Here is a 27859-nt window from a genome sequence, read left to right as displayed (position 1 = left end):
TTTTAGGTTACACATTTTCTCTGCTAACTGAAGATTATTTTGCAGTTATGACTGCTTTATGTAGATTTACACAACACCAGACAATATAGGACAGTTAAATCTTTTTCGCGCCAAGACGAAGGCTATTCCAATCAGTCCAAATTCAGGGGGTCATTCAAAAGCCTCCAAATGCACCCTTCGTTTCCCGTAAAATGAAGGACATCAGATGGATCCTTTAGCAGGGTTCCCCAAATCTTACCGTGGATGTCCGGAGCACTACAGAGTTTAGCTCCAACCCTAATCAAACTTACCCACCTGGGATTTTCTAGTGATCCTGAAGACCTTGATTAGCTTGCTCAGGTGTGTTTGATCAGGGTTGGAGCTAAACTCTGCAGTGCTCCGGACCTCCAGGGTAAGATTTGGAGAGGCGTCCTTTACAGCCCTGCTGAAAAAACAATAAAACCATTACAGAAAATTCTAATGGTTTCCATTAAAATATCAATAGGAACCATTAGCTTTTACCTTTAAAACCACACTGTAGTGTGTTTTGGGCCATATTCCATTAGAACCAATAAAATTCCCAATAAAACCAATAGAATTTCTTTGATGGTGTATATTGTTTTTTTAGCAGGGAGCCTCAATGCATGCCTGTGACGTCTGGGTATTTTAAAATAAACATTCATAACTTTAGTTCAATAAAAGTGTATATTTAGTCAATTTAAAGTCCCTTCAGTGTTTTCATAATGTGAATTAATATTATTGCTGCAATAGTGTGCATGGCACAAAATTAATTACTGCCATCCTAAGGACAAACTGTGGATTGCACCCAGAACTTTTAGTTTTGGTGTAATAAGATTCCAAAATTAGGGGGGTCGCTGCCCCCACCAGAACCACCCGTGCTTAAATATAATTTAATATTATTCAGAGATGTTTTATTAGATTATTTCAACTGTTGCCATGACAGTTGTTGAGATGAAAGTTAAAAATGATCATAGAAGTGGAAAGTTCAACCAAAGCTGAATAAATCATCCCTTGCACCAACAACGGGAATTAATTTTGTATTTGCGTAGTCTTAACACATTTCAGAAGGCAACTGGACTTAAATGATCTAAAGTAGATCTGTTCTTATTCTTGCGTACATTTCCAGCTTCCCCATGGGTATGTCATGGGTTTTAAAACACGAAGAACATAAAGAGTCAATATCTGAACCCAGTTATGCTAGAAAATACAAATATGTGTCACTGACTGTTAAAATTGTTATTGTAACTGATTAACAGATTACAAAGTCTTTTATACTGTAAATGCAAAACCACCTTGGGATAATATCAGAGTAAAGAGCGTCTTTTATTTAAATGCACAATACAGAGAAATGTGAAAAGATCCTCAATACAAGATTGAGACTCACTATAGTCATCACTGAAATGCAATAAATTGTTTTTCACAGATGAACTTTTTCTTGTATTCGCAAGATGCATCAAACCAAGAGTTTAAGAAAACACCCTCATATCCCATACAGGCACAGTCCTCTCCAGATGGATTATGTCCATCCCAATTATCTGGTTCGGTTCCATCTTTCTTTATGAACCAGAACCTTAAGAAAAACAAACAAGCGCTTTATGAAAAATAACATTTTCATTCACAACAATATTTGAGAGATAATTAGTATAATTGGTGTAATGATGTATTTAAAAATGTGTAAAATCTGAACAATTTAAAGGCATCAATTTCTCACTCTCATGTTGTAACAAACCTGTATAAATGTCTTTATTCTGATGACCATAACAGAAGATATTTTTAAGAATTCACATTCACTTCCATAGTATTCTGTTTTCCTACTATAGAAGTCAATGGGGCTCAATTCAAACATTCCTCAAAATATCTTCCTTTATATTTTATATATCCTTGTGATCATTAAAACAAATACATTTATACAGGTTTGTAACAACATGAGAGTAAGTAAATGATGATAGCATTTTCATTTTTTAGTACATTCCTCAATTAATCTGCAATTTTATGTTTCAAACAGAAATGGCGCTAGAGAGGCGAAAATTATGATCGCAACTTTAATGACTGCATGCATACAGTGTTGCATAGAGGGTATGCATGTGACGTCACCTTGGGCGAAAGTGACTGCGGTTACGCACACTGGGTGAACGTTTGTAAATCATTTTTATAATACTAACCAAAGATATGAATAGCTCAATCTCTCTTCCTTTTGGCACTACACATAGATTTCCGATTAGTCGTGGAATAAGACAAGGCTGCCCACTATTGTCAGAATCCTGCCGGATCTTGTTGGTATTTTAATCTAGTTTAGCATGGCAGGGTTCTGACAGTACATATGTTCTATGTGGGAAATGTGTGGTTGTAGTATTGGTTTATTCCGATCACGCATTTCCCGGGTCTCGTCACTTTTTCCCCGATCCCTTACTCGTGATTATTTTCAGGTGTATGTAATTTACTTTCTCCCTATTTAAGAGTCCTTGTGTTTGTTGTCCAGTGCACGTTCGTCTTGTCCCATGCTTGTTTCCTGCCTTGGTTCATGCCTTGTCTTATGCCCTGTCGGTTCCTGTAAGTTTTTGTATTTTAGTCTAGATCTGTTTTGTGTTTGAAAAGTTTAATGTTAGTATTGTTAGTTTAGTGTCAGTTTCGTGTAGTGCTGTTGCCCTTGTCTTGTTTTGCCCCCTCGTGGGTTTTGTTTTCCTGTTTTTTCCCCTGTTTTGTAATAAATTCCTTTTTTGTTACGTCCGCATCTGGGTTCGTGTTTTGTGTATCCGATTTCCTGACAACTATCCCCTCTTTTATTCATTTTAGCGACAGATATGTTATCCACTTTGGTTAGACATGATTTATCAGTGAAGAAGTTAAATGTATTTGGTAAATCTTTAGCAATCAGTCAATTAGCAGATGACACAACGTTATTTTTAAAAAACAAAGACCAAATCCCACTGGCTATTTCTCTAATTAATTCCTTTTCAAAGGCTTCAGGCCTTCAATTAAATCTGAACAAATGTGAGCTCATGGCACTTCACCCCAATCAAATTGATTTCTTGTTTAACATTCCGGTGAAAGAAACAGTGAAGTACTTGGGTATTACAATTACGAGAGACTTGAAGGCTATTATGAAAGAAAATTTTGAAACTAAGTTACAAAAAGCCAATAAAATTTTGAACTGCTGGTTACAGAGAGATCTCTCAATTTTTGGAAGAATTTTACTGTCCAAAGTTGAGTATTTATCCAGATTGATCTATCCTACCTCTGCTTTGGCTCCCTCTTCAGCTATTATTAAAACTAGTAATAAAATAATGTATGATTTCATTTGGAAACACAAGACCAATTATATAAAAAAATCTGACATTATAAAATCATATGAACAAGGTGGGTTAAATGCAATTGAATTTGAGAGTATAAATATTTAGTTAAAGCTTAAGTGGCTTCAAAGATTTTTAGGTAGCATAGACAGCTTATGGAATATCATCCCATCAGCTCTGTTTGGTAAACTAGGTGGAATTCACTTTCTACTGAAATGTGACTTTGATATTCTCAAACTCCCAGTGAAGCTGTCAGCATTTCACCAACAAGTTTTATTATTTTGGAAACTAGCACACACACATAATTTTACACCTCACAATACTCCACTGTGGAATAACAGATACATTTTACATAGAAACAAGTCTCTGTTTTACGAAGACTGGTTTAGTAGAAATATTTGGTCTGTACTAGACTTAATGGATGAGAATGGGAACATCTTGGATTACAATTCCTTCACTTTAAAACATGGATTTGCCTGTCACCCAAAACAATTCTTTACGGTAATTAATGCAATTCCTTCTGGTATAAGAATGTTATTGAAATGTTCCTTGTCATACTGCAGAGTTACACCAATCCTTCCATCGCTATATGTAGGTGAGACTGAATTTGAAAATAAACTTGTTTGCACTAATAAATACATAAGACAAGCTATCATCCAATCCTGCTACCCATTTCAAATCTTAAGAAACAAATTAGACCATACATTTGATAAAGATACTGTTAAATTTTTTAGAACAGCTTATTTAAGATTTCCTCTTCCCCCCAAAGCAAAAGAGACACATTTTAAGATTCTAAATGATATATATCCTTCCAACAAATTTCTACATTTAAAATTTAAATTTGAAAATGTGCCCTGTTATCTTTGTAAGTGTATTTCTGAAGATACAGAACATATATTTTTTTCATGTAACTTTTCTAAATCCTTTTGGAGTCAACTACAAGATTGGTTGATAAGAAAAGGTGTGGTGCCTGTTGGCTTCACCTTCACTTTACAAAATATAACGTATGGGATAACTAAGGATTCATGTAGACTTTTTGATTTGATTAATAACATTATATTATTGGCAAAATACTTTATACATAAATGTAGATTCTTGAAATCACCTCCCTTGTTTGTTATATTCAATAATGAAATAAAGTACTTCTCAGATGCCCTCTCAAAAATGGAAAAACGAACTGCAATTAAATTGTATAATCTGTTTATATTGTATAACCTGTTTTAAGGTTTTATTTATTTTATTTTATCATTTATTTTTATTATTATTATTATTATTATTTTTTGTATTACTGTGTTTTTTGATTTATTTATGTTGAGCCCACCTCGCCTACAAGACAAATACTGTTGTTTATGCCATTTTGTTGTATGTTGATTTTGTATTCAATAAAAAAAAAAAAAAAAAAGTTACGCACACTGGGTGGCAAAAGACAGAGCGCCAGAATTTGTGTACAGTGTGAAATCAGCAAAAACACAGGAAAAATTCGTCTAAATGGGAAAACGGTGTTGTGCAATAGACTGGACTAACAGATTTAACAAGAATTCGGAGCTATCGTTTTACAGACTGCCAAGAAACATAGAAAGGAGAAGTAAATGGATCATCCATGCCAACGTCCACTGACCACAGGCGGGTTGACAAGTTGCTAGAGTCACTATAAAGTCCAACTAAATTAAATTTTTGCTGATATTGTCAGTTATACTGACTTTTTGCGGCCGCCACTAGAACAGCCAGCCATTTGGTTGAATGTTTTGCCAGTCAACAGGGTGAGCTCCAGTGGCATGAGCAATTCGGACCCCCCTGGCTATTCGGTCCCCCCTAGGACCCCGATTGGTACCTAGCACTAATGCCTGGTCAAAAATTTGTCATTGCAATATCTCGTCTGCGCTAGCGGTCTAGCAAGCTAATTACGTTGTACAAAATAGATAAGCATACAATTTTTTTTTTTAAATAAAAGTTAACAAAAAATAATATAATAAACTAATATTCATGTTGCAGACACGTCAGTACTTTTGTATCATCATCTGCTTTACAAAAACAATACTTTTATTTTTGTAAATTATTTACATACCTAATGAAATAAAAAATTTTAATAGAAAAAGTGTAGTTATCATGGCTTATAAATTATCATTTTAATGTGTGATTCAGCTATGTTGTAATCGTGTTTTGTATAAGTAATTTATTAACTTTACACAGTACAAAAGTAAAAAGGGTACAAAAGCAATGTGTAGATCTCCCACCTATAGCCTCATTTACTACTACTATATGAAACATATCATTTAAAAGACATCAATTGTAATTTTAAAAACGTTCTAACTACATAAATCATAACGCAATTTTGTAGGAATTGTAATAAGGCGCTAAGACAACTACCCATGAGTATTATTTTCAGCCAATGGAATCACGCGGAGGTCCTAAGGGGGCAGAATTGCCAGGAGGGATCGAATTGCTCATGACACCGGCGTGGTCACGTGGAAAAGTGACGTCAACCCTCTATAGACAAAACCTACTGATTCACTTTATCATAGTATGAAGTGATAAACAAAACATAAAGCTCTTACTTTACTCCGGTTTCTTCAAGAGTTTGATCATTCAACCAAACCCATTGACCTTCAATCTCCTGATCATTAAGACCGATCCAGTGAGTCTCTTTAATTTTAGACACCAGGAAATCCTAAAGTTGAACATTGAGTTATACTTTTAGTTGTGTCTTTTAGTAATTTTTTAAGTACACATTTTATCAGACTCACCTGTACAGCTTTGCTGTTGATGGTGACCAGATGAGCGTTCAATGCAGTACATGAATCCCGAGCCTCAAACCATGTCATCTTTTCAGAAGAGAAGAAATAACACTTTCCAGCGTATGATGTCCAGCCCTCTTCACAAAGCTTACAAGATGAAGCACTGAACTCTGAAGCACAACATTATAAACATCATGTACAATGGTGTGAAAAAGTGTTGGCCCTCTTCCTGATTTTTTTCCCCATATTTGTCACACTTTAATGTTTCAGATCATGCAAAAAAATGTAAATATTAATCAGTGATAACACAAGAAAACACCACATGCAGTTTTTAAATGAAGGTTTTTATTATGAAGGGAAAACCAAATCCAAACCCACATGGTAAAAGTGTGTAAAAGTGCTTGCCCCCCTGTTAACTGTGGTTTATCACACCTGAGTTCTGTTTCTCTAGCCACACCCAGGCCTGATTACTGCCACACCTTTTAACAATAATATGTGTTTCTAAGAAAAGGGTCAACCCGAAAATACAGATTACTCTTTATGGGCAGCCAGTTAAGCAAGTTCTAGGGATTAGATTTTTAGGAGTATGGATGGACCATAAATTAACTTATGGAGAACACATTCAGAAAGTCATAACCAAATGCAAAAAGGCAATTAATGTTATGAGATGCCTCACAAGAAGTAACTGGGGTGCAAGTATGAGGTCTCTTAGACCAGGGGGTCCCAAACTTTTTTCCTGCGCACCCCCTTCTATGTCCCAACCAGGTTGGCGCACCCCCAATCCCCACTTCAAAAAAAATAAACGCTAAAAAGATTTGTTTTTAAAGACTCATGTTTAATCATGCGCAAATAACCAGGGGCCGGTTGCAAAAGCCGGACGTTAAAAAAAAATGGGTTTAAGTGTCACAGGTGAAAGAAGCGGACCGCCCCTTTCACGGGTCACGCTCCTCCTTCTGTTCCCACCCGAGGAGGTCCCAAAACACCCCAATGACCAAACAACAAAGGAATAAAATTTAACAAGTTTATTAAATATTATAAAACACTTAGGGGGATTTAAATACTTAAAGGATTTTCATACATAAGGATTTTCAGTCCTCCAGCCTTTGCCCCTAGGGCGCACACACAGGAGGGGCATTTAAGTACACTGGGCTCTTGGCTTCAGGCGTACAAGTGAGAATATAGGGAGGTATATAGGGCTCTTGGCTTGGGGCCAACGCTTTTATTTTTAAAATAAAAGCGTTTACAAAGAATATGTTAACTGATCATTTTTTTATTTTTTTATTGTATGGAAAAATCCCACTGAAAGAAACAGACCGCCATTACATTTTTCCTCTCGCGCACCCCCTGGTGGCAGCTCGCACCACACTTTGGGAATCCCTGTCTTGGACATGTATACTGCCTTATTTAGATCAGCTTTAGATTATGCATGTATTGCATATGGATCTGCTGCTAACTTGCATTTATACAAACTTGATGTGATTCAGGCACAGGCTTTGCGATTGTGTTGTGGGGCTTTTAAGACATCTCCAGTTCCAGCATTACAGGTGGAGGTAGGAGAAATGCCACTATCATTGAGGCGTCTTCAGTTAAATATGACATATTGGTCGACATTACAGGGTCACAAACCGGAACATCAGCTAAGTCAGTTTTAGGCAAATGTTGGGAGCATGGGCATAGGCATTTTAACAGCTTTGGATGGATAGGCGATAATGAAGCTGAGAAATTGGGTTTGACAAAGATATCTCATAGCCGCTCAGTGGCATTATCGGCTACTCCTCCTTGGTTATTTTCTATGCCCAACTTGGATTTTGAAATTGCCAACTTATTAAAAAATAATAGAGAGTATTGTGGATTGGGCAATATGGTACAACAGTACCTAAGTGATAAATACAAAGGTATGGTTCAGGTTTTTACAGATGGCTCAAAGGATCCAGATACAGGAAGGACAGGAGCAGCTGTATATATCCCACAGTTTGAGAAATCTATTAAGCAAAGAGCAACCGATCATTTGTTAGTCTATTCTGTAGAGATGTTAGCCATTCTGTCAGCACTCACATGGATAGAGGATGCTAGACCTAGTCAATTGGTTATTTGTTCAGACTCCATGGCAGCATTAATAAGTATTTTAAATTTCAAATCTACGTGTAGACCTTATACTTTATGAAATATATCAAAGTCTATACAGTCTCCATCAGATGAGTATATCTGTATGGTTTACCTGGGTTCCTTCACATGCTGAAGTAGATGGAAATGAGGTTGTGGACTGTCCTTCAGTTAAATGCAGATAACTTGAATGTACCCCTAAGTCGAGATGAAGTTAAAACTATAATTAAAACCAAAGTTAACAAAATGTGGCAAGAACAATGAAACACAAACATAAAGGGCAGGTTTTTATATAAGATCCAGAAACCGGTTCCCTCCAAAAAAACAGGAAGTTGGAATCGAAGATAGGAAATTGTAATGACAAGATTGAGAATAGGTCACACTAGTCTTAATCACAACCTCAACATGATAGGGAAACAGAATACGGATCAATGCACATTATGCAACCAAAACCAAAAAGAAACTACATGTTTTGTTAGATTGTTTAGCATATAACAAGGAGAGAACAGTCATGCTGGAGAACATGAAATCAATAGGATATACAAATATCACATTGGAAAGTTTACTGTCTTTCTCAAATATGGGACCATCAGCCTGGAAACACCTCATGGAGTTCTTAAAATCAACCAGATTATATGAGAGAATTTAGCAAACAGTTTCTTTTTTTTTTTTTTTACGTCTAATCTCCATTTATGCTCCACACCCACCCAACAGTTGGTGGCGGTAATGCACCATGCTGGATGCCAACCGCCAATAAAAACTAAAGAAGAAGAAGAAGAAGTGAAGTAGACCAAAAGATCCTTGAAAGCTACAAATCATGGAAATTTAGAAACAAACGAGAGAGAAAGTAATTGATATCTATCAGTCTGGAAAAGGTTATGAAGCCATTTCAAAAGCTTTGGGACTCCAGCAGTGAGAAAACCGATCGTCACATGTAGTTTTTTGGTCAATACCGCGCTTTTGTGTGACACGTAAACACCTTAACCAACTTTCTCGCAGTTTTGTTCATGTGCGCATGTCTCACCTTGTGAAAGATAAAGTCACATGCAGAAGTAAGCGTAAAGTAACGGATAGAAGTCTCCACTCGACTAAAGCAAGTGGCAGAAAAGCTGTGAAAATAAAAGCTGATGTTATATTTACAGATTCTGCAGACATGAAAAGAGATCCAATACTATCTTAAGACAGATATGCCGTTGGCTATTTAACCCTGGAGAACCCAGGGTTAGAAGACTGTTATGTACTATAGGCGGTGACACCACTACCTGCGAGAAACCTGACAAATCTCCAAGTCCCATGGAAGCGCAGTTGTCCGCATAGCCGGTTTATTGATTTGCATGTAAACGCATGAAAACCGGTTTCTATAATAAGCAGATTTTTGATAGTTATCCGCTTATTCTGTGCATGTAAAAGCACTCAATGTCCAGCTATCTGTTCGTGACCTCAAGCTGAAGCAAACTTGGGTTCTGCAGCAGGACAATGATCCAAAACACATCAGCAAGTCCACCTCTGAATGGCTAAATAAAAACATAATGAAAACTTTGGAGTGGCTAAGAGATGCTAAGGGTGGCCCAACCAGTTATTGGGTTTAAGGAGCAAGCACTTTTCACACAGGCCATGTGGGTTTGGATTTTTGTTTTCCCTTCATAATAAACATTCATTTAAAAACTGCATGTTGTGTTAACTTGTAGTATCTTTGATTAATATTTAATTTTTTTCATGATCTGAAACATTAAAGTGTGACAAACATGCAAAAATAATGATCAAGATCATTATACAGCCCAAACATATTTGTTTATATGTTTACTGTAGATTTAAGACTTAATCTTAAAGGGCCCATATTATGCAAAATCAAGTGAACAGTGCTCGAGCCCACCTCTGCAAGCTGACCACGGTGCGATTAACCAAACATGTGGCCGTGGTTTGGATAGTGTGAGTGCACCTAGAGAAAAGTAAGTGAAACTTAACAAAATATTAACACTTACATATTCCACTTACCAGTACATGAGGACAGACAGTCTTTAACTTTGTTGTATTTGCTTAAAAGCTCCATCTCATTGGCTGATATACAAGACTCTAGCAAGAGATATTAAGTTTTGAGAAAGAGGTAGTTAGTTTTTTTTTTTAGATAGTCATCCTTTAATCTGGGGAAGTTCTGTTTTCTTCACTTTTGCAAGGAAATATGTTTGCTTACTCTGCAGTAGTTCTGCTGTTAGGTTTGTATCATTGTGCTTCTGAATGTCACACAGTCTGGATTTACCCGCATCTAACAAACATACAGTAAATAAACATGCATGTACCTCCACAGATATAATGTAAAGACCCCAGAAACAAATTTTATTTATGTCGCTTATAATCTTTGTCTCTTAGCTGTAAAAAAATATTAAAGTAGTTTTACTGAAATGAATTCAAACATCATAAAGCAATCTTACAGTACACTCTCAGAAAAAAAAGTACAAAAGTTGTCACTGGGGCGGAACCTTTTTTGTGCCTAAAAGGTAGATATCTGTACCTAAATAATACATTTTAGGACCTTTTTAAAAGTTCCCAGTAACAGAAAGGTACAACTTTTGTTCATTTTGTCCGAGTGTGCTATAATACAAAAATCTGTTTAAGAGTTTAATACAAAATAAACCTGTCATCTGTGATCCGTCCAACTCAAATAATAAACTGCTATAATTCAGATTGTCAAAGATGTAATATGAGATACTTACAGAGTAAACTGAGAGCACAGATGACACCCAGAGCAAAAACAAGAGAAACACCAACAACTATCAGAAGAACTTTAATCCATTTAACAGATCTGACTTCACTTTCATCAGAGTCCTTATCTGTCATTATCAAATAAAAAGATTCAAAATTGTTTTTCTAATATAGCTAATGAAGAGAATGAGAGTACAGTATTAGCAGGTGTTCACAGTCATTCTTACCTGTTAGATGAGAACACTTGATATTTGAAGACATTTGATAATTTTCATATACTGCTGCCATTTTTTAAACCGTACAGAAAACTCTGAACCCTGAGTGTAAATTGAAAGGTGTTGACAACAAGCAACACAGGAAGTAATGAGGCTGAAACTTTTTTATTTTTATTAATAGACTGGCTGAAAGTGAAAACTACAAATGTAGTGTAGTCTGGGTCTTTGCAGTCTGAAAAATTCACTATAATGTATAATCAATTTTCACTGTTGTTCCCTTTCATTTTTAGTGGCTTTGTTGAGTCAGAAAGAGACTCTGGATAGTTTTAGATTAAATTATTAACTTTATTGTGCAGAATGCTGCCAAACTATGAGTTAAAGCACCCTGTGTTTTTGAAGCTTTGGTTGTGTTTACTGTGTAAAATATAACATGTGTTCATGTTTCACATTTAAAAAACGTGATATTTTTCACACAATTTACTTATCTGTATAGCGCTGTTGCACTGTAATAATAAAAAGTCTGATGTCTTCCTTGTTCTATGAAATCCCTTCTTCAGAAATACGTAGCAAGTTCTGATTTTGTAGTTTGTTAAGTGTGTTGTGATTTAAGCAGAGCTGTTAGTGCCAAAGCTGAAGTATTCCTGTGGGCGGAGTTTAGTCAAAAACTCTTTTATTGACATCATTCATCTGGGAAGTAGAGGGCTGTAGTTCAAACCGGCCGCGTAGGCTTTAAAAGGCGAATTTTGTTAAAGAAAATATATCGCCTGGCAGTGAACTTTATTATTTTGCAGGTATTATTTATGCTCTATAACAGCAACATAACACACTAACTAAAGTTTGAAAAATGGGATGACCTTTAAAAAAACACAAGGAACATAAAGAGTAAATATCTGACCCTGGTTGTGTGAGACAAACAATGTCACTGACTGTAGTAATATGAGCTTTTTATTTTGTCAAATTGTTATTGTAAATCAGTGATTCTTGGGAATTTGGATAAAACAGGTTTAAATAAAAAAAAGTTAGTTAAATTACAAAATTTGAAGGTATATCATTATAGACCAAGGTTTTGGCTGTTCAGCAATTTACCGGTGCAACCTCCCCTGTTTGTATTTTTTCATAAATAATAGGCGTTTTTCCAGTTATTACTCATACAACGTTTACTTTAAGCCTAAAGAGAAAAAGTAATGATTTTTTTATTTAATAAACATATTTTCGTTTTAAGAGAAACTATTATTTTAATAACTCAACAGCACTGAAGAAACATATTGTAAGCATATTCATTTAAAACAAATAAAACTCTGTCTGACGGTGGTGACAGTGCCCTCATTATTCCAAAATGTATACCACCCAAGTCAATCGTTTCCTCCTTAAACTTTATGTAAATATTTGGTCCAAAAAATAACAATCACTGTGATGAACAAATATCAAATCATAACTTCCTAAAATACATCAAACCTGACAGAAAAGACAGAAAACCTGACGGTGGTGATATCTGACGGTGGTGACAAAAACCTAATATAGATAAAAAAAATCGATGAGTTGTTCACATTAGCCATCTTGTTTCCCCTCTGTTGCTAGCTACTTCAGACCTCTTCTTAAAAATGATACATTTATTTCATAATCTAATCTAATATTTTTTATACAAAGATGACAGTGTTGACATGTTATGATTGTCACAGTAGCAGTGTCCAAAAATATGAATAAGTTTAAGAGAAAATAGCAAACATACAGGAGCTTGAGTGATCTTGAAGCGTGCAGTAGAGCTGAAGGTTTGAAACTGGGGTCCTCAGGAGCGCAGTTGACCCTGTAGTTGTCTGATTTTATTGCTTTTTATAAATATCTGACGGTGGTGACGAATATGTGGGACACATTTTGAGCAATCAAAAAAATTATAGTAAATATTATTCAAAACTCAATGTTTGTAGTTTTTAATACATATTACAATGTACTCTTTCATGTGGTAAATATATTATTTAATTCAATTATTACTTTTGGCTTTTTTAATCAAGTTGAAATGATTATCTCCATTTCAACTATGATTATTAACCAAGGACAGCTGATTTTGCAGGCAATGGGCCAGCATATAATCATTAAATTAATAAAAAAATAAAAATAAACCTATACAAGAACACCACGTTGTCGTCTCATTTATAGGCGCATATTACTAAGGCGCTCTTTGATTAACAAAAACATTTGCACCATTGACTTTAGAGCAGGTTTTAGTCAGTCAGTGGTGTTGTCTATCGTAGTTGCCTCACAATAGCAACGCGCCACCAATGCACCAGAATCGGCCCAAAATTGTGTGTACATTCATTTGCTTTTTAAACAATGTGAAAATTATAACTGTGCCTGGCTGAAACTAGCAAAAATGACTTGCCAAAAAGAGCTTTCAGAGGAGCGATGATCAAGAATTGTTGCTTTACATAAAGATTCAAAGATTTTAGAAATTCACCAGTCAGTTAGGCAAACAATATACAAATGGAGACGAGTTGAGACTGTTGCTATTGTACAAAGAAGTGGGCGCCCAGTCGAAATGACACCACGAGCACAACGAAGACTAGTCAATGAGGTAAAGAAACAACCCCGAATGACAGTCAACGATTTGCAGGCATCATTGGAACTTGCTAACATCTCTGTTTATGAGTCTACAATACATTAAAGACTGAACAAGCAGGGGATCCACGACAGGACACCACAAAGGAAGCCACTGCTTACTAAAAAAAACATAACTGCATGCCTGAAGTTTGCAAAAGAGCACATTGACACTACACAGCGGTATTGGCTAAATGTTTTGTGGACTGATGAATCTATCTTTGAACTATTTGGAAAACACACAGCGCTACATCTGTCGTGGAAAAGGTATGGCATATCATCATGAAAGCATTATCCCAACTGTAAAGTATGGTGAAGGAAATATGATGATTTGGGCCTGTTTTGCTGCATCAGGGCCTGGCCAGCTTGCAATCATTGAAGTCAAGATGAATTCCCAAGTATATCAGACAATTTTTCAGGATTATGTGAGAATGTCTGTACGTCAGCTGAAACTGTGTAGAGGGTGGGTGATGCAACAGAACAACCCAAAACACCAGAGCAAGTCCACAACAGAATGGCTTCAAAAAACAAAATCCATCTTTTGTAGTGGCCAAGTCAGATGAGTCCAATAGAGATGGATTGACTTTAAGAGGGCCACACATGAGATAAAGAATATGACAGCGCTAAAGCAGATCTGCCATGAAGAATGGGCTAAAATTCCTCCTCAATGATGTGCAGGTCTGATCCACAGCTACAGGAAGCACCTGGTTGAAACCCACATCTCCATTTGTAGATTGTTTGCCTAACTGACTGGTGAATTTCAAAAGTCTTTGAAATAACTTTGTAACCCTTTACAGCTTTATGTAAAGCAACAATTCTTGATCGTATCTTGATCTTGATCTACAGGTTGACAGGATGTGAGTCAGAAGCGGGGGGAATTATGATAATGTACATCGAGTTCACGCCGACTCGCTGTAAAAGTTAAGTCTTGCCTTGTGTTCATTATAATCCAAGAAAAGAGATTTAAGTTGGAGACAATGATTTATGTCATTGTATACTTTGGGATTTGTAACGTTGCATATCGTTAACACACACTTACACACCCAAGGAAATGTAAACTCGTGAATCAGATAATAGGTGCTCTTAAATATAACCTTACTGTAACAATATTGGTGATGTAACCCTCTATAGCATTAAATTATTCAAAGGAGTCAACATTTCTCGTCTAAGATAAACATTGTGTTAGTAACTTGATGATGGTAGTCTAAATTGTTGTTTGCCTTTACTTCCGCGATTCTTCCCACTGATTTCCAAATGGCGGTGTGAAATCAGTCCATACAAGAACTGCAAGTCAGGATCTGAACATCTTGTTGTCAAAGATAACAAGAGAACACACTTACAAGGATGACAGGACCATGACATGTTTAAGATTTTACTCACAACTGAACTGAGAACATACATAATTTAACACATGCATTGATGTGCTTCTTTGGTCTTATAAAGATAAAAGCAGTGCAGTCTTTTAATATTGTATCTCCATGATGTTTTTGTATTAAAAAAAGACCCATTTTTATCATATATGGATGTAAATTAATATTTCTTTTCACAGATAAACCTCTTTATCTTTTGGCAAGAACCATCAAACCAAGTGTGTAGATTGCCATTGCCATCTCCCAGACTGGCACAGTTTTCTCCGGATGGATCCATCACCTTCCAGTTATCAGGTTCATTGTTGTACCAGAACCTTCAGAAAAAAAAACGTTTTACATCAAATATCATATTTATCTTTAAAATAATTATAATATTAAACATATGCAATTATTTACATAAACCAAGTTTTATAAAACTATGATATAATACTCACCACCTTCTTTATATTAATAGAAAATTTTAGTGAAGTTATCATTTTTTTTTGCATTTATTTTATTTTGTTTTTTTTATTCTGTGACATACTGTATTTGTCATTACATACAGTAACTCATATCAGATTAATCTACCGCAGATTTCATATGTGAACATTTCTTACTGTACTCCGGTCTCTTCAAGAGTTTGGTTATTCACCCAAACCCATTGACCCTCAGTCTCCAGATCATTAAGACCGATCCAGTGAGTCACTTTAATTTTAGACACCAGGAAATCCTAAAGTTGAACATTGAGTTGTACTGCGGTTATAAGTCTTTTAGTAATTTTTTAAGTACACAACATTTGATCAGACTCACCTGTACAGCTTTGCTGTTGATGATGACCAGATGAGCTTTTGATATAGCACATAAATCACGAGCTTCAAACCATGTCTGTTTTTCAGAAGAGAAGAAATAACACTTTCCACCATAAGGTTTCCAGCCCTCTTCACAAAGCTTACAAGATGAAGCACTGAACTCTGAAGCACAACATTATGAACAACATTATCAAAACTAGATTTTGCTGTGCAGTAAAATGAATAGTAGCTTGGTGAAGAGATCATACTGTAGGATGTGCATTATCGTGAATTAACCACAGCTACTAACCAATCTGCATTTATTTGAAGTACAAAAACTTTCATTGGGTTTTAAAATGTAGACATATGTCCTAAAAGAGGTCATATTAGTACCTCACAGATACCCATTAGGATACCATACTTGTATCTTTAATTCTGAAAGTGTGTTGTGTTTCTTTCACATTGGGTTTCATGCTCGATCTCAACTAGAGCATCATACAGGCAAAACCACATCTGCACAAAAATAGCAAATAAAAAAACATTGACTAAAGAAAACATTTGAAAGTTAAATTACTCACCAGTACAAGAGTACAGACAGTCTTTAACTTTGTTGTATTCGCCTAAAAGCTTCACCTCATCGGTTGATGCACAAGGCTCTAGCAAGAAAAATTTAAGTAGTTTTTGTTTTGTTAGTTGTTAGTCAGTGTATAGTTTGATTTTTAATTATTTTAATAATTTTGTGAAGTTTTTTTGCCTACCTTGCCCTGGATCTGTTGGTGGTTTTGTATCATTATTTTGCTGAGAGTCACACAGGTTGAATTTACCAACATCTAACAAACAGAAAATGCATACATTATATAAACAAGCATATTTGCACAGACACAATGAAGAAATAATGATAATGAAAACAAAAGAAGATATTTTGATAAATGATGGTAAGCAGACGATACCCATTGACATTTATATAGGAGAAACAACTACTATGAAAGTCAATGGGTATCGTCAACTGTGCAGTTTACCATCATTTATTAAAATATCTACTTTTGTTTTCAACAGAATATTCATACAGGTTTAAAACAACATGATGGTGAGTAAACGATGACAACATTTTCATTTTGGGCTGAACTATCACTTTAAACAAGTAATCAGTGATGTTTTTAGACAACATGCCAACTTAGCAAATAATAAACTGCTATCATTCAGATGATTAAAGATGTAATATGAGATACTCACAGAGTAAACCGAGAGCACAGATGACACCCAGAGCAAAAACAAGAGAAACACCAACAACTATCAGAAGAACTTTACTCCATTTAACAGATCTGACTTCAATTTCATCAGAGTCTTTATCTGTCAATATCAAACATAATCATTCATTTCCAGCATGTGATTACATTAAATTAAAATAAGTACATAAAAAAGTATAAGGAAACTTTTTATTACAAAAATTGTCTAGATAGATATTTTTACACTGTGCATCAGAAAGCAGAATACTGTGGTGACTCAGAAACATGCAGGAAGTTTCCAAACCTCAAAAGCTACATCTAATACAAACCTCATCTAATATTCTGCTAAATCTAATATTGAGTCCAGTGTATTAATCAATGCATATATGAAGTATTTTTGCATGTTCACACTGTCAAAATTTCTTTGCTGCCTTACATTTTTTTGTTTAACCAACTCAGATTTACAAGCCATCTCAACTTAGGCTACTCATATTTATCTCGACTTATTTCAACTACATTTTATAAGTTATAACAACTCATCTCTAGTCAAGATAAATAATAATAAGTTTAAATGAATTGTAATTCTGAGCTGATTAAACAAAAAATTGTGGCAACACACAATTTATTTCGAGTGCAATGCACCTGATCTGGTTTCACAATAGTAGAAACATGTTTTAACTAAGACATTTGAGGAGATAAGTCACAAAAGCTGCTAAATGCCACCTCTGTTAAAAAATGAGAATGCTTTCAGCACGTATTATACATTCATCAAATAATTTTGCTTTAAATCCTGGCCTCAAATCATTCAGAAATACCACTTTGTTTGCCATTAAGAATCTCATAAACAATGCTGATTTACAAGATAACGCGTCAGACATATTTAAAGAGTTTTGCATCTGAGCTATTACACAGCACAATCAGTGAAACAGTTTGTTATGTGGAATCCATTTAACATTTAATAAATGAGAATTATGATGAAGATTATTATTTTAATTAAAGCAGATACTTTGAGATTAAAGCATTTATTCATTCTTACCTGTTAGATGAGAGCGCTGCTGGTATGAATGTATGAAAGCAGAATTGTCATAGATTGCTGCCATTTTTCAAACCGTACAGAAAACTGTTTGTAAAAATACTGCAAGGAAGTCAGAAGGTAAATGAAACAGGAAGTAATGAGATTGAAAAAATGATTATGCCCAAGATTATTACATCCTTCTTACCCCTCAACACCCAAACCACTGCTGAATGTGGATATAAATAGGTGAATCAACTTAAAAAATTACTTCAGTTGGTAAGACCTAAAAAATATGTACATTGTTCAACTTAAAATGTCGCTTTAGGTCTAATTTTGATCCAACTTTGTGGAGATATAAATAATCATTTATAGATGAAAGTGCATTTATTGGTTTTAAACACCTGCAGGTATGAATCTGTTGGTATGTAGAGCGATATATGGTTTGTGTTTGTGCCTAAATGTGGGCTTCTGTTGTTGCTGCTGCCTTTATTTATGACTTTTGTGCACTAAACATAACAAAGTCCCAAGTGAAAGCACTACAAATAAACACTGGTGAATTGTATTTTTTAAACATATTTTAATTATTATACTCTACAATGAGAGGGTCATCTTTAACTTAAGTTTAATTTAAAGCGTTAGTTTACCCAAAATGTTGTCATTAATTGCTCATTCTTATGTTTTTCATTTTATGTCGTTGATAGAAAACCTTTGGTGCTCAAAAACTCATGCATGTGCTGCTTTTGTGAATATGCATCGGAGACAAAAAAGACGAAGCACAAAAAGTTTCCTGGTCGCTTTATGAGATTGAATCGCTGTGGTTACATTGATTATTTTCAGGATGTCTTTACTGCCTTTCTGGGCCTTGAAAGTTGTGAGTTGCGTTGCTGACTATAGGGACTCAGAAAGGTCCCAGATTTTATTAAAAGTATCTTAGTTTGTGTTTCCAAAGATGAACAAAGGTTTTACAGATGTGGAACGACATTCATGACAACATTTTCAGTCTGGGGTGAAATTTGAACAACATGGATTCTAAAAATGGCTGGGTAATTTTTGACCCGTAATGGGTAGATATTGGACAGAACACATGCTGGGTTAAAAATGACCCAATGTTGGGTTGTGCAACCATGGGGTATTATAACCCAGCGGTTGGGTTAAAACAACTCAGCATCAGGTCAATTTTAACCCAGTAGTGTGTTTTGTCCAATATTTACCCATAATGTGTCAAAAATAACCCAGCAATTTTTAGAGTGGGGCGGTTTCCCCGGAAAAAGCATATCCTAGTCCTGGACTACAATGCATGTTTGAGCTGCCTTAATTAAAAAGCATCCTGCACTGACGTGCCATTGTTTTGTCTTAAGATGTACACCAGTATTGGTTTTTTTTTTGTAAGGTATGTTTGTAAAAACTATTTAAATGTTCTAATACACTGCAAAAAAATGACTTTCTTACTGAAAGTTTCTTACTGTGTTAATATCAAATAATTGATGTTCAAGCATAAGTAAAGATTGAATTATGAGACATAACAGAGAATCAGTGGTGTTTATGATCAGAGACATCAAGCCTGATACTGATATTGGGGTGGTTGCCCGGACAGGGTTTAGATTAATCCATTAAAGCTTTGCAAACAATGACTTTCTTACTGAGTATTTTTGTCTTGTTTTCAGTAGAAATATTTGTGCTTAAAACAAGCAAAATTATCTGCTAATGAGGTGATCTGCTAAATTAAGTGTTTAAGAAAAAAGAAAACTTATTTTTAGTTTTTTTTCTTCTCACCCCATTGGCAGATATTTTGCTTGTTTGAAGTTTAAATTTACTTAAATTGTATAGTTTTTGTCTAAAAAGGGTGTCTTAGGTCATTTTGCTCATCAAGGCAATACATCTTAATTTAAGAATTTTTAGAAATTTCTACTGAAAACAAAGACAAAAATACTAAGCAAGAAAGTCATTGTTTGCAAAGCTTTAATGGATTAATCTAAACCCTGTCCGGGCAACCACCCCAATATCAGTATCAGGCTTGATGTCTCTGTCCATAAACACCACTGATTCTCTGTTATGTCTCATAATTCAATCTTTACTTATGCTTGAACATCAATTAGTTGATATTAACACGATTAAGACAATACTCTGATTAAGAAAATTTAAACAGCAAAATGCTCTGCAAATTACAAATAAAGTAACACACTTATCTCTAAATTCAGATGTTTTGTTATTTTAAGAAGAAAGAACCCAAGCGCAGACAGCACTTTTCAACAACAAACAACAAACCTCTTTCAAATAAAAAAAGCAAATGAAAAGACAAAACCTGAATCACACTAACTTAACTTAGCTAACAGAATAAACAACAAGAGTGACAGCAAATAACATCAAACAACAAAGTCCCAACACAGGACAACAAACACCCGGGCGTCACAACTTCAGATCCTGACACCAGAACAAAATCCAGGATCTGAAACATCACGCTCTAACACAAGCCTTTAACTAATAACACAATACACTTACAAGGATGACAGGATCGTGACATGGTTAAGATTTTACTCACACTTGAATGGAGAACATGCCTAATCTATTATTATTCTGTCTGTACTATGTTTGCATATTTAAAATGGAGATCTCTTCAATATCATACAGTATGTATGTGGAAGTAAATTATTTCTTTTCACAGATGAACCTCTTCTTCTCTTTGCAGGAATTATCAAACCAAGTTTCTACATCGCCGCTGCTGTTTCCCAGACTGGCACAGTTTTCTCCGGATGAATCCTCCACTTTCCAGTTATCAGGTTCATTTTTCCCAGATTCCCTCTTGTACCAGAACCTTTAAGAAAAATGTTTTTACATCAAAGACCATATTTATCTTAAAAATAATTATAATATTAAACATATGCAATTATTTACATAAAACAAGTTTAATTAAACTATTATATAACACTCACCCTCTTTATATTAATATTCTAACTAATTGCTATTGCCATTTTACTACTTGGTCGCAAGCTACTACAACTGCTCTGAAACCACTGGAATCCTTGTATAAACAATCACTAAACATTTTAGATAAGAGATCAGTTCAGTATCATCATTGCTTAATATTGAAAAAATACAATTTACTAAGCTGGGATAATTTGATTAATTATGTACATATTTGTCTATTGTTTAAGACTATTCATAGCCTGAACTCGCCAATAAAACAGTTTGTTAATATTAGAACAACTTCTCTACGATCTACAAGGGGCAGGGAAAGAGGGGATAGTATTATCCCTCTTAAAAAATCTAAATTCAGTCAGTCTGCATTTTCAGTTAAAGCTGCAAGGGAATGGAATTCCATCCCAACAACAATTAGAAATAAACACACTCTTGGTTCTTTTCAGTTTCATCTTAAAAACTGGTTACTGACAAATCAGCACTGTCGACATTAGTCTTACAGTCTTGACAAATTTGATGTCCTGGTGTAAATTGTTTTTTTGGTCTTGTTTGCCTGTTCCTGTTGCCATTTAATTTAATCCCCCCCCCCCTCTTTTTCTCTCTATTATTATTGTTAATATTATTATTTGCTTTTTTTATGTGTATATGTGTAATTAATGCTATGTATTTTGTTTTAGGGTGACTTTTAAATATTCTGTCAGGGGGCTACAGATGAAAAATAGCCCTTTGGGCTAATTCTGGCACATTTACAATTATGTTTCTTAATGTGTATTGTCCCTGTTTAACAAATAAACTAAACTAAACTAAACTAATTTTAGAAAATTTTAGTAAAGTTATCTTTTTTTTGCATTAATTTTAATTGAGTTTTTTTTAAATTCTGTGACACATTTGTCATAACATTGAGTCGTATGTGAACAGAGTTCTTACTTTACTCCGGTCTCTTCAAGAGTTTGATCATTCACCCAAACCCATCGACCCTCAGTCTTCAGATCATTAAGACCGATCCAGTGAGTCTCTTTAATTTTAGACACCAGGAAGTCCTAACAGGAGAAAATACAAATGTTATTGCAAAAGGCTTTGGAGTTGGATACAATTTATTTTGACACATCAGATTCGAAACAATAATCTGTGTGAAGACTGTCCTTTGAGTCTGATCCTAATGTGTATACATTCAAGTTACTTATAATATCTTTGATTCACCTGTTCTTTTTGGCTTGTTATAGTAACCAGGTCAGCTCCCATTGAAACACACACAGCACGACTGCTTGCCCAGTCTCGTTTATCAGTGCTGAAGTAAATCATCCCACGACAAACTGTCCAGCCATCCGCAGAGAGATCACAAGACTGAGCTGTAAATGAATCAAATGAGTGATATCAGTCATATAATAAAATATATAATGCCAAAAATAACAATTTGAAATTTGGCAGAAGTGTTGTTTTTAGTTGACAGAAAAAAAGATAATTTTACTTTAACACATTTCTATAAATAGTACATTTGGATAACTGAAAATAATCTTGAAGTGGTCTCTTAATTCTTTCCTGGCTTTACAGGCATGAAACTTATATAACTTACCACCATAAAGGGAAGCCCTCAGTTTGTTGTATTTGGCTTTTAATTTGTGAAGTTCACTTTCCATGGCTGATACAGAAGTGATTACGAAAAAAAAGCAGCAGTTATTTTAAAATATGCCCTCAAAAGACTGATCTATTGGATTTATAAAAGAAGTTTGAGTATATTAAATGAAAAATATGTAGAAAAAAAATATCAATTTTCCAAAATTACCAAGAATCCCTAATAATCATATAAGTACATTTACCTTTATAGACGGAGAGTTGATCTGTAACTGTGTTGAGGTTGGCTGTTAGTTTTCTCTCAGTGACTGCAGAAAAATGAATCAACAATGAAGCAAGCTGCTATTAAAATATTTTCACCAGTTCAGTAAATGCATATTGAGGAAAGTTCTATGAATTAAGGCGCTGTCCCGCTCACGGGACACCTAAGTTTACGCAATATTTTCCATATAAATTTTATGTATATCACAACAAACTATATATTGTTGGAAAGGTCTAAGCCTCTAGAAATCATATATCAACAGTGTTTTATAAAATAAATTATGTAGGGAGAGTAATTGATTCAATTTTAAAGAGAGTGCGCCTCAAAACATTTATATCCTGCTAAATGTCACTGTCCCGCTAGCGGGACGCCAACATTTACAGTACTTCATGTTTTGCATGTGAATTCTTATCCAATCATGACAAACTATATATCATTTGAAAGCTCTAAGAGTGTAGATTTCATTTATTATCACTATTTTGTGATGGACTGACATAGTGAGAGCCATTTTCTAAAATGCCACGGGTATACAGGTGGGCCCATGTTGTTGTTATAAATTTGTAACACTAATACCCTGTTCCAAACCTAAACAATCATGACAAACTATATATCACTGGAAAGCTCTAAGAGTGTAGTTTTCATATTGCATCACCATTTTGGGAAAATAATGATGTAGTGAGAGTCAGTTTCTAAAATGTCACACTGCCACAGTTGGACTCAATTTGTTTTTGTATATGTATAGTACTAATACCCTGTTCTAAACCTAAACAATCTTGACAAACTATATATTGTTGGAAAGCTCTAGGTGTGTAGTTTTCATATTTCATTGCCATTTTGGGAGAATTATGACGTAATGAGAGTCAGTTTCTAAAATGTCACGGGGCCACGGGTAGGCCTAATTTGTTTTTATATATTTATAAGACTAAAACCCTATTCTAAACCTAAAAAATCATGACAAACTATATATCACTGGAAAGATCTCAGAATGTAGTTTTCATATTTCAAGGTCATCATTTGATAGAAATAATGTAGTGACAGTTTTTTTGTTACATGCTCCCCCCCATAGGAATGCATATTAATTATTATATATTCATAAAACTATATCTTATTATAAATCTTCAAAAATGTTGACAAACTATATATTGTTGGAAAGCTCTAAGTGTGTAGTTTTCATATTTCAAAACATTTTTGCAGTAATAATAATGCAGTGATAGTAATTTAATAATTTGTGACAAGTGTATGCTGCAAACCGTTGACACCTAGTGGCTGTTGTTGGTAAAACCACTAAAAGTGTGACACACACCTCATTTTTTGTGATTTTAACTTGAATTTTGGATCAGAACAACTTTTAGACTTATGGCTTCATGTTTGCATTATTACTTTTCTGAAACATTTACATTTTTATAATTTTATTTATAAAACTAATATGTTATGGAATTATTTGTATTTAATAAAATTAATGTAAACTGCTATAACAATTTAATTATTTAATATAATCTGTGAAAACCCCCAAGGTGTCTTCTTTAAAACAAGACCAAGATTAGGCTTCTAGACCAAACAATGTCAGAGTTATATTAATTAAATATCACAATTTCACCCCCCCCCCCCACTCTAATGGTATTTGCGCCACCTAAGGGGTTAAAATGAAACTAAATCTACTTAAATGTACTTAGTTAGCAACAGTTACAAAGTTACCAGTTAGTTTTAAGAGAAGTTCGAAGAGAATTTGTTTGCTTTAGTATTTTGTAAAGACAGAGTGACAAGATCTCATGATATTAAAATGTGCTTGATAATTCTCATCGAGGTAAAATAAAAATATCAGCATAAAGTGGAGTTGTGGTAAAACCTTAACAATATAACAATCTTAGTCCTTTGCCACTTTCTGCTAGCATTAGCTATATCTGTTGGTTTATATTACATTACGGTTGTAGTTTTCAAGTCAGTGCTTGCTTAGGCTCAGGGGCGTCAGTTTGTGTAGAAAAGTGGATATTGTGCTTCATTACCGTTGACGCAAAATGCATTCTGGGAAACTTGGCTGTCAGAAGTCCGCACAAGTCTCCTCCTGAGCATCCTCGATAAAATGGGCGGATCAAGAACACATCCGTGGATGTTGTGTGAACTTGGCTTGATGCGAACTTTGATTTGGAACAGTACTTGGGCCGCGACTAATGACGTTTTACAAGTCCACAAGAACACAAGTACAGACAAGAACGCATGTTGCGAAACGGCCTCTGACTCAGCCTAGATGTGAAGTATTGCCAGTTTACCCTGCATACTGAGTGTTTATTCTGAGAGTGTATTTTTCTGCCTGTTTATGACCATTGCCTATTTACCTGTTTACTGTTTCTGGATTATCCTTATAACGTGTTTGCCTGGATTGGACTGCCTACTGTTATTGGACTGCCTGCCTGCCTCTGAATACCCTCTTGCCTTACGATTTGGATTTGTTTGTTAGATTAGTTTGTTTTAATAAACATCCACAAATGGATCCTGCTTTGTCTGCGTTCTCCTTACAGAATACTTTGCCCACCATCGATCCAGCGGATGTCGCCAATCTACAAGCTGCTTACAACCACCAAAGCAGCCTCCTACAGGGTTACCAGGAACAACTATCACGACTTCAGTCGGTGAATGAACATTTCAATAGCTATATCCAAGCCTTGCCTTCCACGTCAAACAAACTGGTTAGTGTATCTGAACCGGATAAGTTTAATGGCACCGCTAAACATGTGAGGGGTTTTGTTCAACAACTGGAAATTTATTTCAAGGATCATGAGGGTGAAAATTTGCCTGAAGAGAAAAAGTGCTCTAAAGTCTTGTCATTGCTATCTGGCAAAGCCATTGAATGGGCAGCCTCGGTTTGGGACACGGATCATAGCCTACGCACTTCTTACACGTACTTCATTGAACAACTCAGAGAAGTATTTGAATATCCAGCTGGGGGCAGAAGTGCTTCGACTCAAATCCTCTGCATGTCTCAGAATCATCGACCAGTAGCGGAGTATGCTTTCAAGTTTCGCACACTTGCTGCTCAAAGCGGCTGGAATGAGAAGTCCCTGAAGGACATATTTCAGCCCAGCCTTGACACAGAACTACAAGGCTCGCTTGTAAATGTGAGAATCTCTCCTTTTCTGAATATCTCACCATTCCACTCACACTTCAATTTGGATCACCCCACATTGAAACCATCACTTTGTATGTTATCACCTTACCTCGCTATTACATCATCCTTGGTCACCCCTGGCTACTTGCACATAATCCAAAGATTAATTGGAGGTCTGAAAATATCCTACAGTGGTCATCTCGTTGCCTAGAATTTTTTGAAGTGTTTAGCAAAACCAGAGCCACTGAATTACCTCCCCACAGACCATGGGACTGCGCCATTGAATTGCTGCCTTATGCCATGCCCCCGAACAGCAAAGTGTACCCTTTGTCCCAGCCTGAAACTCATGCCTGATTACATTTCTGAAACTTTAAACCTCTACGTCTCTTGCTGCTGCTGGATATTTCTTCGTAGAGAAAAAGGATGGCGGTTTAAGACCATGCATAGATTACAGAGAGTTAAACAACATCACAGTAAAATTTCCTTACCCCCTGCCTCTCGTCCCTTCAGCCCTAGAACAGCTCTGTGAGTCCAAGATCTACACTAATCTTGATTTACGCAGTGCATACAACCTTGTACGTATTCGAGAAGGTGATGAGTGGAAAACTGCATTCCACACTACTAGGGGGCACTATGAGTATCTTGTCATGCCGTATGGCCTATCCAACTCACCAGCCGTGTTCCAGTCCTTAATAAATGAAGTGTTTAGCGACCTTCTCAACAAGAATGTTATTGCTTACATTGATGATATTCTGATTTATTCGTTAGATCAGAAATGTCTTGTCTGCAAGTGTTAATTTTCACAAAATAGAGTAATGAGAGTAACAAACTCATTTAAATTTCAGTAATTGTAACTGGGTTAAAAAACTTTGTTACGTGCTTGTTACCGCTAAAAGTAGTGGAATTACAGTAACTCCCATCACTGCCCATCATGAAGTCTCTCCTGTACGCCTCCTGGGTAATGAGAAGCCCTTATAGGCCATCAATTAGGACTAAAGGAGCTGATATCAATTAGTACTGATAGCGGGCAGGGTTTTTCTCTCAATACTGACAGATTTCAGGTGATGATCTGGCTTTCTATGCCATTTTGCACCTTGTTCTCTTCATGTGTTCAATACTTATTGCCTGTGTCATTTCAATTTATTTATTATGACTCAACTTTATTATGACTCAATACAATATGTCAATATGTCAATAGCCCACTTAGAAATCCCCTTACTGATAAAAAATGCTGATGTGTCAAATACTTTTTTCCCGCTGAATATATATAAAATCCTATATATAATCCTTGAGAATTTCATCCTCTTAAAAATGTTGTGTCTCATCACATCCCTAATAATCATATGAATACGTTTACCTTTACAAGAAGAGAGTTGATCTGTAACTGTGGTGAGGCTGGCTGTTAGTTTTCTTTCCATGACTGCAGAAAAATGAATCAACAATTCAAGCAAGCTGCTATTAAAATATGTTCACTTACATGATCAAATATGTTTATGCATTTCTGTTATTAAGAACAGGTTTATGTGCTGTAGTGTTTTTTTACTGACTTGTATTACATTATGGATGCAGTTTCCCAGTCAGGGTTTAGACTATACTTCCAGACTTAAATGCATGTTTGAGCGGTCTTAACTAAAAACAGCTTGAATTGACAAATGATGTCATTTTAAGTCAATTGGTCAGTTAGGTCTTTATTACCAACATTTTTATTCCAAAAAAAATTATCAGATTACTTGATCATCATCAATTACAAAAATAACCGTAAGTGTTGACTACCTAATTTGATAAATCATTCAAACATTTTTTTAGATATATTTTATCCTTGATGAAATCTTAAAAAGCAGCCCATTAAAAATGTTGTGTCTCATCACATCCCTAATAATCATAGGAATATATTTACCTTTACAAAAAGAGAGATGATCTGTAACTGTGGTGAGGTTGGCTGTTAGTTTTCTCTCCATGACTGCAGAAAAATGAATCAACAATTCAAGCAAGC

The 27859-nt window shown here is 35.2% G+C and overlaps 2 protein-coding genes across 4 annotated transcripts; both read right to left on the bottom strand.

Annotated features, from left to right (window-relative positions):
* Positions 1-1304: 1304 nt before the first annotated feature.
* LOC141281079 (C-type lectin domain family 6 member A-like) lies at positions 1305-18194 on the bottom strand. 3 transcript variants are annotated; one of them, XM_073812760.1, is made up of 7 exons: positions 18035-18192; positions 17006-17122; positions 16531-16602; positions 16351-16428; positions 15795-15955; positions 15602-15714; positions 1305-1570 (listed from the first exon to the last, which is right to left on the bottom strand). In XM_073812760.1, exons 1-7 carry the CDS (start codon positions 18096-18098, stop codon positions 1393-1395), a joined length of 783 nt encoding a protein of 260 aa, XP_073668861.1. In that variant the 5' UTR covers positions 18099-18192; the 3' UTR covers positions 1305-1392. The 3 variants fall into 3 exon arrangements, with proteins under 3 accessions (XP_073668861.1, XP_073668860.1, XP_073668862.1); XM_073812759.1 differs by lacking the exons at positions 15602-15714; positions 15795-15955; positions 16351-16428; positions 16531-16602 and adding exons at positions 5846-5958; positions 6035-6195; positions 10124-10201; positions 10320-10391 and having other exon boundaries at positions 18035-18160; XM_073812761.1 differs by lacking the exon at positions 1305-1570 and adding an exon at positions 15072-15319 and having other exon boundaries at positions 18035-18194.
* Positions 18195-19807: 1613 nt separating this feature from the next.
* LOC135774612 (C-type lectin domain family 4 member F-like) lies at positions 19808-27291 on the bottom strand. Its single transcript, XM_065284702.2, has 6 exons — positions 27224-27291; positions 22747-22809; positions 22503-22568; positions 22130-22278; positions 21857-21969; positions 19808-20825 (listed from the first exon to the last, which is right to left on the bottom strand). The coding sequence occupies exons 1-6, from the start codon at positions 27282-27284 to the stop codon at positions 20660-20662; spliced, it is 618 nt and encodes a 205-aa protein (XP_065140774.2). The 5' UTR covers positions 27285-27291; the 3' UTR covers positions 19808-20659.
* Between the last annotated feature and the right edge of the window lie 568 nt (positions 27292-27859).

The sequence above is a fragment of the Paramisgurnus dabryanus genome, chromosome 19, assembly GCF_030506205.2.
Source record: "Paramisgurnus dabryanus chromosome 19, PD_genome_1.1, whole genome shotgun sequence".
Lineage (NCBI taxonomy): Eukaryota > Metazoa > Chordata > Actinopteri > Cypriniformes > Cobitidae > Paramisgurnus > Paramisgurnus dabryanus.
Note: the sequence above shows the minus strand (reverse complement) of the source record. Positions and strands in the feature narration are given on the sequence as shown.

Coding starts and splice junctions, on each gene's coding strand:
- LOC141281079 (XM_073812760.1), bottom strand. CDS start 18,098: ATGGCAGCAATCTATGACAATTCTGCTTTCATACATTCATACCAGCAG. Junction 17,123..18,034: donor GCAGCGCTCTCATCTAACAG/GTAAGAATGAAT, acceptor TGATATTGACAG/ATAAAGACTCTGATGAAATT. Junction 15,715..15,794: donor TCAACAGCAAAGCTGTACAG/GTGAGTCTGATC, acceptor GTTCAACTTTAG/GATTTCCTGGTGTCTAAAAT.
- LOC135774612 (XM_065284702.2), bottom strand. CDS start 27,284: ATGGAAAGAAAACTAACAGCCAGCCTCACCACAGTTACAGATCAACTC. Junction 22,569..22,746: donor TCAACTCTCCGTCTATAAAG/GTAAATGTACTT, acceptor CTTCTGTATCAG/CCATGGAAAGTGAACTTCAC. Junction 21,970..22,129: donor TAACAAGCCAAAAAGAACAG/GTGAATCAAAGA, acceptor TTCTCCTGTTAG/GACTTCCTGGTGTCTAAAAT.